The 13,086-nt window shown below is 37.0% G+C and overlaps 1 protein-coding gene across 10 annotated transcripts in view; it reads right to left on the bottom strand.

Moving 5' to 3' along the window:
* Positions 1 to 13,086, bottom strand: part of BLTP1 (bridge-like lipid transfer protein family member 1) — an 87,550-nt gene that overhangs the window by 56,388 nt on the left and 18,076 nt on the right. For all 10 annotated transcript variants that reach the window (XM_059843725.1, XM_059843727.1, XM_059843732.1 and 7 more), the window contains 12 exons: positions 12,278 to 12,471; positions 9,906 to 9,985; positions 9,350 to 9,500; positions 7,662 to 7,818; positions 6,780 to 6,858; positions 6,399 to 6,490; positions 5,419 to 5,536; positions 4,498 to 4,653; positions 3,990 to 4,087; positions 2,863 to 3,041; positions 2,599 to 2,705; positions 345 to 553 (listed from right to left, as the gene is read on the bottom strand). In XM_059843725.1, coding sequence (XP_059699708.1) covers positions 345 to 553; positions 2,599 to 2,705; positions 2,863 to 3,041; positions 3,990 to 4,087; positions 4,498 to 4,653; positions 5,419 to 5,536; positions 6,399 to 6,490; positions 6,780 to 6,858; positions 7,662 to 7,818; positions 9,350 to 9,500; positions 9,906 to 9,985; positions 12,278 to 12,471 — 1,620 coding nt within the window. The remainder of the gene's footprint in view (positions 1 to 344; positions 554 to 2,598; positions 2,706 to 2,862; positions 3,042 to 3,989; positions 4,088 to 4,497; positions 4,654 to 5,418; positions 5,537 to 6,398; positions 6,491 to 6,779; positions 6,859 to 7,661; positions 7,819 to 9,349; positions 9,501 to 9,905; positions 9,986 to 12,277; positions 12,472 to 13,086) is intronic.

Here is a 13,086-nt window from a genome sequence, read left to right as displayed (position 1 = left end):
ATTTTTTTATTTTATTAGGGGAAAATAGAAAGAAAAAATTTTTTGCACATGTTCATAACATGCAGTATTTCTTGAAGGAAAAACTATACTGATATGGGTGCGTGTGTGTGTGTGTAAATATATATGTGTGGGTGTGTGTATAGGAAGTTTTCTCATCAGCCTGTGACAATAAAATTCATCCCAGCTATACCAGATCACCAAAGCAATTCTAAACTAGAGCCTACCAAAAGTTTTATCCAAATTCATGTACCCTTCCCTATTTGAATTTTCCATTTCAAAACTAATCCTTTCCCTTTCCTACAAGTGGCCACCCATAATTTTACAAGTTGTGCTCCTCTGCCTACCTTTATGGAGAGAAAGGCTTTGAGCAAGGGTCCATAGAGGGTTATCTGGGAATCTGGGGAGAGTTCCAGCTCCACATGGAGCTTATCTGGGGGCAGCTCTGAGGGGTCGAGGGGAAGGCGGCTGGAAGCTGTGGGAGATGAAATCACACTGTCGCTGGTTTTCTGGGATGGCCTGAGCACAGACAACATGGTTTCTTCCATTTCTGACACTTGGGAGCAAAAGAAGAGCAGAAAATAGATTTTGATTACAACTTAGGCTTCATTTGGATAAAGTTCAGCCAACAGGAATGTGTAGTAAATATACAACTTTTAGCACCTAAATTGTATAATTACATTAGCACGTCTATGTTACAGACCTAGTTTTTCATCTCTAGCCACTATGGGAAGACAAGAAAATATAGAATATTTTAGTCAATGTTAATTATGCAAGAGAAAAACAATCCCTGAAGTTCTGAAAAAAAAGAATTCAGTGTATTTATCTTGCTTTTGAAGTTAAACAGAGACATGCTTTCATTTCAGCAGAGCAGATTTCCCACAACCACACAACTACTGCAGGATAAACAAGAGAGAATAAACATGCAAAGTGCAAAGCTGTACTAAAAGTCTATTCTGAACTAGTAGCTCTGTAGGCCAAAATTTTGTCTCCAACAACTCAATTACTCTAGTCACAAAACAATTTGGAAATTCAAATCCTATTTCCTACCCCTTCTTTCTAGTTGGAGTTAGAAACAAGAGAGCCCCAAAACTGTCCTCCTTAAGTGAGGAAAGGCAATGACAACATAATGAGTAACTGGAAGTATTGTGGGGATGTGAATTGATTGCTGGGGAGTAAAGAACTCCATGGGAAAACCATCAAAAATTGATGCTCCAGCTGGAGGAAGATTTCAGGTGCCAGTTTAATGGGAAGAACTGGCACGTACAGAACTGCAGACACCTGCAGCCAGAAACCTCCAAGGCTTGAGCTCCCCATTATTGTCTACAGTGCTTGTACCATCTTATGAGTTATGCATCAGCCAAATGCTGCAGTGAGATGACCACTTTTTATGGAAACTACACCTTTTGTAATGCAACATCTTGCTCAGAGTTTGATGGACTGACTCAAAATAAAATACAGACGTTGCTACTGCAAACAGATTCCATCAGCACCATGGAGTAGGAGTGAGGTGGGCTGCTGAATTAATCACTGGAGCAAGCTGCAGATGAATTACCTGTGTACCTACAAACTTGCAAATGCAGGTTTCAATTGATACAAATACGAGGAAATGTTCTGAGAATGTGAGGAATGCACATTTGACACAAGCTGACAGTCTCACAAGAGCACTTAATGAGCATCTGCAAAATCAATCTCACCTTTTCTGCCTCATCCTCACAAATTAGAGTTCTTTTAGATGTGAATTGTTGGAACTTGAACCCTAAAATTGCCATCCAGCATGTCTTCTAACACCTGCTGATTGTGGCCCCATCAAATTAGCTCTCATTATTCTTCTAACATCTCTCCTCCATCAGTTCTCCTTCTAGAATCTCAGCCTGAAAGAGTTTTATGTAACCCCATAACTTCCTGCATACCTCCCTCTGCATTTAAATTAACTTACTTTAATCTCTCTGCGTTTATAAATTTTTGTTTTGCAAGCACATACTCATAGGATATTTGCTATCTCGAAATATTTAGACAATTAAAATAAATTCTTAGACATTAGAATTTGACTGACCAGCCTAACACTCATTTCTGATGGTTCACTTGAACAGTGAACAATGAAATCACAGTTTGATATCCATGAAAGGAAGACAGTATTATTACATCTCATATACAATGAATTTAAACAATTTGAATCGTAAGATGAGATCATAACATCCAAAAGTAAAAAAAAAACTTAGAAAACCTAAGGAACATGATATGGCCAAAAATATTGTACTTCCTATTTAATATACTTGGTTTAATATACCAAGTGATATTTTATCTTGTGCAACAACCCATTTAAGAGATCCACTTTGTTAAGGACAAGAAGAAGTGAACTGCAGACAGTATCCTCTTTTTTACACAAGGAACTGGGACACATCCTGAAATGTAGCAGCATGGAATCCTGTCAGGTTTTAAATCAATCCCAGGGCATTCTAATGATCAAAACATTCCCCTGAGACATAAAACAGCAATTCAGTTCCAAGTTCATATCTGCAGATGGAAGCAGTGTGATAGAAAGTCCAAGCAGCTTCCCAAATGAACCAATGCTAACAAGGAAAAGGTAGTGACACTTACAGGATTGCTTTAACTGCTCATCTGCCTTCTGAGGATAAATTGGGTGCCAGGAGTAGTCGATGGTAAACACAACACTTGGGACTGTCCAGCATTCAACCCATCCAGCCCTTTCAAAAGGAAACAGCATCCTTTTATTTCAAGCACAACACTTCTTCTAAATATCTTTAAAGTAATCTCAAAAGGTCATAAATCACAAACAAAATTAAAAAAAGAGTCAACATAAAGATACAAATATATATAAATAAATATCTCAATAAAACTCACTCTTCTTGAGTAATGTTCCTCCATTTGGGTTTGCCTGTTTTCTGACTGCTTTGACATTCTGCAGACATACAAGACTCAGGACTTATTTTATTGGGCTGACAATCCTTTACCAGCATAAAAAGGGAATATTTGCTAGGATGGCAATCAGGCAGATACAAATGAAGATCAACATCTTCTCCCTAAAAATCAAACATCAGCAACAGGAGAGTTAATTTACATTCAACTTATGCACAAGGCTCAAGCTAAATTCATGTTTGCATGTGCCATCATGTTGATTTTACATAAAGGCATCATTAGACAAGAAATCTGTTTCCCAGCAAGTTTTAGTGCAATCCCAAGAGCTCTGCAGTTCTGAATGCTTACAAGTCCAATAACTTGGAGACAACCAGAGTAATCTATAAAACACTGGACAGGTTTTAGTGATGCTCGTTCTTCTACTGCAGAAATTAAATTACTAAAACAAGCTTACTCCGCATCTCAACTAAATCACACTTTAAAAAGAATGAAATCTATAAAACATTGATTTCTTTGCTATCAAATTATACCAAATTAGCAACATCACCATCAACTAGTTTTTATTTTTAGCAGCAGTAGACAGCTTTTATTTTAAGGAAGACAAAAAGTACAGTAATTCAAAGAATTATCTGCATCTGTGAAAAACACTTTGTGATCATTATTTATGCTACAAAACCTCTTAAAAATCTGGAAGATGGTTTTTCAAAATGGTTTGGGGGTAGTCAGTACAGTATTTGATTCTATCTTTGAACACACATTAGATTTTCACATTTCATAAATAAAGGGGAACAGAATTCCAAGTGATAAAAAACATACACAGACACACAATTTAAGTATATATAATAAATATACAGACTAAATGTGTACCTTTATGTATGCATGAAGCATATGCATGTTTGCATTTTTCAGAAATATTTTCATTTTTTGTGCATATATGTATATATAAATTAAAACAGCCTATGATTAAATGCTTCACACAAGCAAACTGAAATCATTTACCTCTGGGTTACTTAAAGAAAAATTCTATGAACTCAATGTGAAAAAGACTGTTTTTCTTTCAGGAAAGAGTCTCACACTTACAAGACAAGTCTCACATTTACAAATCTCCTTACCCTTAAGGAGAATCTAGTATTGCATGTGGTTGGAACAAAGTCAGTGAAAGGCAGAGAAAAAACAATGTTCAGGGTTTCTCCACAAGCTGCTAGATAAACTGGGAGGTAAAAGGAAAAACAAAGAAATTTGTCAAAATTACCTCTTATTTTGCTCTTAGACAAAATATCAAACATACAGGTAGAAGTAATTCAAAGATATTAAAGAACTCATGACAGAGAATATTACCATTTAACTACACTGTACTTGGAGTAATCAATTACTGTAATCAATTATTCTGAAAGTATTTACTACCTACAGCTTGTTCTTTTTAGAAAGACACTGTACTTAGCACAAGGAAATGGCAGGCCAACAATAAAAATAACTCTAATATCTTGGTGCTTTTCTTTACCCACCAGGTTTTGGGTGTAATTCTAGTACTTTGTCTCTTTATACATTTGTATACACTATATTTTGTTGATGATTTTTGTTGTATATGCTACTACTTCGAAATAAAAAAAGCGATCTCACCATTCTCCTGCTGTTTGGTGGAACAGTCAATCCAGTTGTGCTGATTTGCTGCCCAGATCATTTCAAACTGATGGAACATGACTTTGAAGTTCCACATATATGGAACAAATGAAAAAATATCAGGGGCGCTGTCACTGGACCAGTCTTGGATCAGATCTAGACCCACACCAAGGAATGAAAGGTGAGTTAGTAGCCATCAGGTGAGTGATTCCTTAGGATTTTGTGTTGGAGAAGCTGATTTTTGCCCTGTCCACAGCAGCAGGTTACACTGGGCACTGTGGCACTACCCAGACAATGGCTCTGGCCTCACTCAGGGGATAACTTTATTAGCATGGCACCATGCCTGCACTAATTGAACCTTCCTCCCAGCAGGGCTAATGAGCACAGGCAGCACCGCAGTGATGGGGCTGTATTCTTTCCATTACTGCAGCTGGAGCTTCCAGCAACAGTTGGGTGGTGCTGTTCCACCTAGCATTGCCTTCTTCCTCACAGCCAGAAGCCTGAGGAGCAAATTACTTTTCCTCATCATCTGTCAGCCACAGGGACACAATCCAAAGCCCAAGTAGTTGAAAATGAGCCAAGCAAAGAGAGATATCAGAAGAAATCAACATCATGGGTGACAAATTAGGCAAATCAGTAGCTGTGGTAAGAGTTCTAGTAAGAAATAAATTTAGGATAACTTAAAACGCAAATCAAATTTATTTAGACATTAGAAAATTAAATTATTTGTGCTTCTACTCAAATGTTAGAATACCATGCAGTTGGACATTCTATAGGCATCAGGAACTTTGTCCACAGAAACAATTTGTTGCCTTAAATACATGAAATCAGAGAACCTGACCTTGCACAACTCAGCAAAATTTGGAAAGAAATCCCAAAGAAAGAATATTTGACATGTAACTTATTTAGCAAAGAGGTTACCTGTAAAGAAGCTCTTCTGAGCAAAGATGAAATGATAGGTTGCTTTATAGACCTCCAGCTCACACTGCCACGTCTGTGGCATGTTCCATATCCGGGGATAGCTGGCATTGATATGGAACTGCGGGCAAGAAATTAAAGCATCAGGATTACCTGAAAAGATGACAATGCCTGACCCTGTCTCTCAGCAGTTTTCACATATGTACCCTGCTGAATAATTAAAACTGTTTCCCTGCTGGGATGAACAGAAGGTACTTCCAGTTCCTTAATAATTCAATCTCTGTCTCTCCTTCTGTGCTTGAAGGTCAAGTGTTGGTGTATTCATTTATTTGGAAAGGCATAGTATGAGATTCAGATACATCTGCTGCTGTAGATGTACAAAGCAATTTAAAAAGCACAGTTTTCATTAAAAGCATCACTTTCCACAATACACCAACAGAAAATCCCCCAGAAGAGAGTATTTTTCAATCACTGATATATTGTTCAAATTCAAATACTAAAAACATCACTCAAATAAGATAATTTAAAAGCCAATAAGAAGGGTAATCTACACAACTACAATACTGCAGAAGTGAAATATTAGGGAAACAGAGTAATGGAGTATTAAATATGTCTCAAGTAGTTCAAGCACACTTGAGTGCTTTTAAGTACTTGTGCACACACATGCTTCAGCAGAGCTAGTGAGCATAATCATTAATGAAGGCAAAGCCTGTATGAACATGTGGCTACATAGTAAATGAGGCAACATTTGTAAAGAGGTAATTTATACACCAAGTTAGTGCTTTTTAAGTCACTGAAGGTTACACACATGCACCATTATGTCGATATATATAATTTCCTTACATATTAAGGTCCTGCAAAACACATTAAAAAGGCATTTTCCTGCATTAAGAAACTAAAGACTACGCCACAGAAAAGCAGATAAGTTCTTTATTGAAAATCCTCTAGAGACCGAAGCTTTGTGCTTATTAATGCACACTTACAGCCAGCATTTCTGCTTCCAAGAGAGTCCTGTACTGCATGCTGCTGGTGGCATCCACGTGGAGGAGCTGCCCTTTAATTGTAGGTGAATAGCCTGGCAAACCAAAGTCATCAAATTACCATTCAGACACAAGAGTCAGATCAATACTTAAAAATTTTTTACCAGTGATTTCAGCAGTCCACTACCAAGAAGTACCCTGAGGGATATTTGCCTTAATATCTTGCAGTGAACTGTACAAGGAAGTATTTTTGTTCCCTTCCTTAGGAATACACATCTCAAGATTATGAAGGAAAAACACTACAAGACATTGACACACAGAGGAATTAAGATAACTGTTCAGGAAAAACAGTAGGGAAACAAATCTGGCTTAGCCTTAACTCACCATTTTCACTCACTGTCATGGGAATATTTATTTCCAAATAGGATCCTGCCCCAACATTCACATGTACAGCGTTTGTTTCCTGCATTGCAAGAAAGCAAAACAGTCCAAATGTGATTTCTAGGTTTATTTATGCCTCTGGCTGCCAGTATTCACACCTGGACTAAAGCACCTGATGATTAAAGTCTTCCTTTCCTTCAGAAAAATCACTAATGAACTATCAATACATACTGATACAAAATAACGTATCTTTTTTAGGTTTAACAAGAATAAAATACCTCTTTTAGGTTTTACAAATGCTGACTGAAGTCCAGTTAGAGAAACAGCATAAAATACTCTGACCCAAGGCCTGGGAGGACAGACTAATGTACATGTCTGACACTACAATTCTAACCCTTTCAGTCCCCCCACAAAAGAACAAAACAGGGGTACAAGGAAGTGATGCTGTACCCCATTTAGAAGAGTAGCAACAAGAGCAAGAAAAATCCCAACCCCTACACAGACAAGTTTTGTTCCCCCCAGTGTCATCTCCTCATTCAGAAGTATCAGAAGAAATTGAGGGTTTTTTATCCATCATGGTGAGCTTCATCAGAATTTAAGACTGCACAGGACATGCCCAGATCATGAAGCCCCAAAACTGCAGGAGCTGGCATGGCTTAAAATGTACCTTTAGAGCTTAAAACAAACTAAAATAATGCCTCTAATAATAAATTTCTCTTTGAAAGGTTTGCTCATAATTATAAAAAACTAAGATAAAAATCACCCAGCTTTTAAAATGATAGTTCTGTAAGAAACACCTGAGACAAGTAAAACTGTGCACAACCAAAAAGCACAGTGCAACCACAGCAGACAAAGTTAATTTCTTGATCAAGTTTCATTATTTACCCTGTTCTTGGTAAAAAGCAAATCAATGGTGGCATCTGCAATGATATTCATTCGCAGCTCAAAAGCAAGGATCTGTCTTGGTTTCCCAGGCTGAGCAATTTCTGAGACTTTCATAACTTGGTAGTCTGGTGGGAAGAAAAACTTCCACAAGCAATCCCTAGTGGAGAAGAAGAGAAAAAAAAAGTTGTTTTTTTCTCAGAAGAAATACATATGTATATTTGTGCATCTACTTGGTTCATTTAACTAATCTTCCTCTTAGCTGAGTCTTTAAATAACCAGTGGATGTGATAAGGAAGAATGTTTATTGACTAGCTTCATCATTCCAACTTCATCTTCCAACTCATTATTGAAATCTCCAAAAATGTCAATGGCCAGAACTTAAAATGTATGGCTTTTGTCTGCAAGTTAATTCAGAAGGCAAACCAACCATGTTTTTCTTATTTCTAATCCTTGGTTTACAAAATCTGTTACAAAAGCATAGTAGCAAGTCATCTATTTATTCTTCAGTTTGTGCATAAAAAAGGGATGTAAGCCCAGAAATGAAGAAAACACCAAACCTCAGGACCTCAGAATGGAAGCCACATTTCTACAGATTTATAGCTGAATGTGCCATGAAATACTTGACAGCAAAGGCAGAGTGATGAAGCACAGACAGCAGAGCTGACATAGGACTCAAGGAGGTGGAATTCCTTCCTGCACCCAGCACCTGGCTGTTGTGTTTAAAAGTTTCCAGACCTTCATGATCTATCCACAGCAAGATGCATAAGTGTTCCTAGTATTTATCTAGGAACTCTGTGCATTCTGCACTAAACTGCTTTCTACTGAGCCAGTTAAGATTATAAAAAGCATTCCATTATAGGGCAAGCTTTCTTTGGAGTATTAAAAGTATCATTAATGATTCACTGACCTCATATTTCTAGCAAAAGGTTCTAGAAAGCGACATTTTCTCTTAAATGCACTATCATATCTAATGACTACTCTTTGGGCTGCCATCCTCACACTCCTGAGACAGGAAATCATAACAGTTTCACAGGAGAATTAGTCAAGGCCAAGTACCAGCCTGTAATTAACAGGGGAAAAGAGGGAAAGCACTGATTATGTCACTTTTGCTTAATAGTCCTTCACTCTCTAAACAATCCTCTTGTCCTCACCAGAAATGCTCACGTACAAAACATCCAGGGCCAAGTGAAGAACAATAGAACTCTAGGCTAATATTTTGTATTAAAATAGCTAGATAATAAATACTTTGGAGATAACATCAAGCAGCTGATTATGCTAAGCAAGGATAAATTATTCCTCCCTCATTATTTTCATAGCCAGATTTCTGCTTCCCTAAAATTTCCTCGTCAATATGCAGTTTATTCCCATATTAGCTAACAGGAGCTTGATAAATCCAAAGATCACCAAATAACAAGTTAAACCTTTTACTTGATAAACAGCAAAAATACTTTGCTTGCAAAAAGGGAACATAATCTATTAATTTAATAATGAAAGTAATCCTAACTTTGGAAGGCCAACAAGACAAACACCAGTGAATTTACTCAGCTTAAACCATTGTGGCAAGACACTTCTTTCAGACTTGATCTACCCTAAAACACACAAATTCTGAGCAATCACACAATGGAAACCTCAGAAAGCTTTCTCAGTAATACTGGATATTAAGATGAGAGCTGTAACTGTGGTCATACCTCTGCCTATCAGCCCAAGGCCCATAGTTGAAGTCTGTCCCTTTTCCACACACAATGTCCAAACCCCAGCATGGTGGCAGGTCCTGTAATTTGCTGTCTTCATTGCTGGCTTCTCCATCATTACTTTCCTCTGTCTCCTCTGGTACAAGGCCTGTATTGCATAAAATATTAAGCACATTTTTAAAGGAAGCTGCTTCAAATTAGCAAGAGAAATGTTTGCTTAAGCACAAGACAAATAAAGTGTCCTCATGTCAGTGTTATTTGAGAGCACTACAGTATGTAAATATCAAGACACAATTCAATGCACACTTCCAGTGGAAGGCCAAGAAATATGACCAAAAATGATCCAAAACTGCCACCTATCCTACACCTGTACACACCATTACCAAATGTGTTTTCTTTGTTCAAGATTCAGGCAATACTTCAAGGGCAGTCAGAGGAAAAGAATATTTATGATACTTTCATTGGCTCCAAAATATTGCATTAGCTCTCTTGGCATATAGATTTTTCACCTTTAAATAAAGAATAAACTATATTTGTATTTAACAGATTGTACCTGGTTCATCCATATAGTAATAGATATCGACATCATTGGACTGCATGACAACAAAACCTTCACCCATCAGCCTTGGGGGTCTGCAAGGAAAGAGTGAAAAGATGAAGAATAAAAATCCACACACTAAGATTGATCTATACGAATTCAAGTAATTTTAAATGCAACATATTAAGCACAATGGATTTGCATAATGATTTGAGAAAAAAAACCAAACCCTTGATCACAATGTTGCTGCTATTATTATAACCATTAGATTAAATAACTTAAAAGTTTAGTTAACTCAAGCATGAAGATACCAGGTTCTTCTCCACAAAGGTATTTCTCAGATATTCTAAACCACAAGTAACTACTGAAGTTTTACTTTCAGTGTTTCTTTCAGTCAAGAGTTCCTTTCTCCTTGTCCTATATTGTTCTTTCACCTGCTAATTGTTTTCTCACTAAAATAGCCCTCTACACCAAAGGGACAAGACTTCCAGTAATTAGACCATTAGTTAATAAAAAAAAGAAAAAAAACTGTTCTGCCTCAATAACACTTCCCTCAATATTAAAGGATCTAAGTGATAAAATTAAGAGATGAAACATTTCTCTAATACTATTATATTAGTATATTACAATCCCTTTCCCACATTGATTTACATATTAATAATTTTGATTTTACTGCAAAAGACACTATTGAAGCTTCTCAGCCACTTTCATAAACTGTCATTTCTTGACAAAAAAAGACAATTCCTAAGACTTTGGAAGAGTGTGACCTATTAGAGCACATATCACCACAGCTCATTTTCAAAGGCACAAAACCTTGGAAAACAGGGAAGACAGCAGATGCAGCAATCATGTACTGCCAGAAACTCTTTAAAAGCAACAGAGCAGGAACCTTGAAACTAAGTTTACTTTGAGATTAACAGCAGCAAAAGATCAAATACTTTAACACAAACTAGATACTGGCAATAAATTGAGATTATCATTTTAAAGTATTCCCTAAAATCTATCCTGAACCTTAAGCCTGCTGCCTCCAAACTTCTTCCACTTTGACCTGCTTTCCCTAGCACCATTTTTTTTTCTTTTTTTCAATTTCAATGGACTTACTTGCAAAGAGTGATAAAAGTGTTGAGATGGATGTTTGGAAACTGACATTTTGTGTTACAAAGTGCAATGCTGATGTTTGTATTGATTTGTCAGTCTGCTACAAACATCATCAAGCCACTTGGCTGTTTTTTATACATTCACTGGCTGCAAGAATTTCTGTAAGTTTAAACACCCAGCTTAAATTGTAGCCAAAGCAGTGTAAGAGGGCAGGCTCTAAGGAATCAAATATTCTCCATTTCCAGTCAATTGGGCAATTTTTTGAATTTGCCCAGTAAATTAGAGCACATTTGTTCACAGATGCCATCCTTCAGCCATCATGAGCTACAGGGAATGTAAAAGCATAAAAAGCAAATACTTAGAGGAAGCAGGAGGAAAAGCTAATAGTTTGAGTATTTTAATCCTATTTTGTTTTAATCTTGTTTGTTTTCAATATTAGTTGCAGAAATTTCCTTTGTCGTCATGTTGGAAGAGTAAGATTCTCTGCACAGCCACAGAATGTTCTTGGAAAAACATAAAGCCATGTTACAAACAACAGTATTTGGCTGATAAAAAGCCAATTAAGGTACAAATGATGTACAGTTTATTTTATTACTTCATGCAAGCACTCAGGCTTGTGTTTGACTTCCTTCAGTTTGTTCAAGCTGCCTAACCCTGTTTATGCAGAACACACAGAGGTAAAAGGATCAGCAATCTGTCTTCTAAAGATAACATGGTTTCCCCTCTACCAAGTATTACACAGCTTTTGCCCAGTTTGGGGTTTAGATTAGTATTTCTTAAACCACCAATCAGCTTTAAAAAGTCAACACCTTAAACCTTGCATTTCAGCTAGAATTCAGTGCTGGCAAAGCCTGGGTACAGCTCTTGTACCTGAGAGAAGGAAAGCAGACCTTGGACAAAGGATGCCACATCCCTGGAAACACTCAAGGCCTGGCTGGAGAGGGCTCTGAGCAATCTGATCTGGTTGAGGGATGCCCCTGCTCATTGCAGAGGGGTTCAACTAGATGGCCTTCAAAGAAACCTTTCCAACCCTTTCTGATTCTATGTTTAATAAAGCAGAACACCCACAAAAAATACAAACCTAGAATAACACAGAAAACCAGTGCTTTTCTCCATAAATGAAATTTGTTCAAAGATCCAAAATCAAGAACCTTCAGAGTGGTAACAAATGGCAACTGTCCAAACACACTGAATAAAATAAACACATTGAAGCACAGCAAACATTCTTTTCTTTGCGTACTTAGAATAAATAAGAAAATAATATGGATACAAAAGTACCCCAAACTTACTCATCATTTTGAAGACCAACGTATCTTGGACTTGGAACAAGCATGACTCGAACATTTTCCAATTTTCCCTTCACAATGTGCATGAACTGATCAAGGTGGCTTGAAGGTGGTTTTGTGGTGTATGTCAAAAAGGCATCATCAAAGTTAATGCAAAGTGTTTGTGGCTGATAATGATTCCCAAATGCCAAACGACCCTAAATCAAAAAGCAAACCAAATAACTCACTGGTAATCACTGCCCTCTTATATTTACATATCTATTGACACTGACCTCTTACATTACACTCAAACTCTTACCTCTAAGTACTTATTTGCCTATAAAAAAGCAGTTGAACCAGCCATGTGCAAATGAAGAACATAGACAAAAGGGCTGGACATAACCTGTGCACATCTACAAATATTATCCTGTATGTTCAACTCTGAATTTTTTCCTCTATTAACTCAATAACAGTTTTCCTGATTCTTTTTTGCTGTTGGTCATTGAGGTTTTTGAGAGTGAGTGTGGTTTTGGGATGTAACATCAACTTTCAATGTGTCCAAATATTCCTATTAAAACATGCAGGGGGAAAAAAAAACAAAACAACCCCAAACACCTGCCAAAAAAACCAATACACCCCATACTGTACAATACCCACAATTTAATTACTTGGTGATATTTTGGAAATCATTACTAAATCTAAGGCATGAGTATTTCCCAGAAGTTAGAACAACTATGTTTCCACCAGCACCAGCAGGATTTGTGACTGTCAGGGGAATATTGATGATGTAATTTTAACTTTTTAAAAGCATGAACGCAAAGAAAAACTTTAAA

Source organism: Haemorhous mexicanus, chromosome 4 (assembly GCF_027477595.1).
Source record: "Haemorhous mexicanus isolate bHaeMex1 chromosome 4, bHaeMex1.pri, whole genome shotgun sequence".
Taxonomy (NCBI): domain Eukaryota; kingdom Metazoa; phylum Chordata; class Aves; order Passeriformes; family Fringillidae; genus Haemorhous; species Haemorhous mexicanus.
This window is presented reverse-complemented; position numbering and strand designations above follow the sequence as displayed.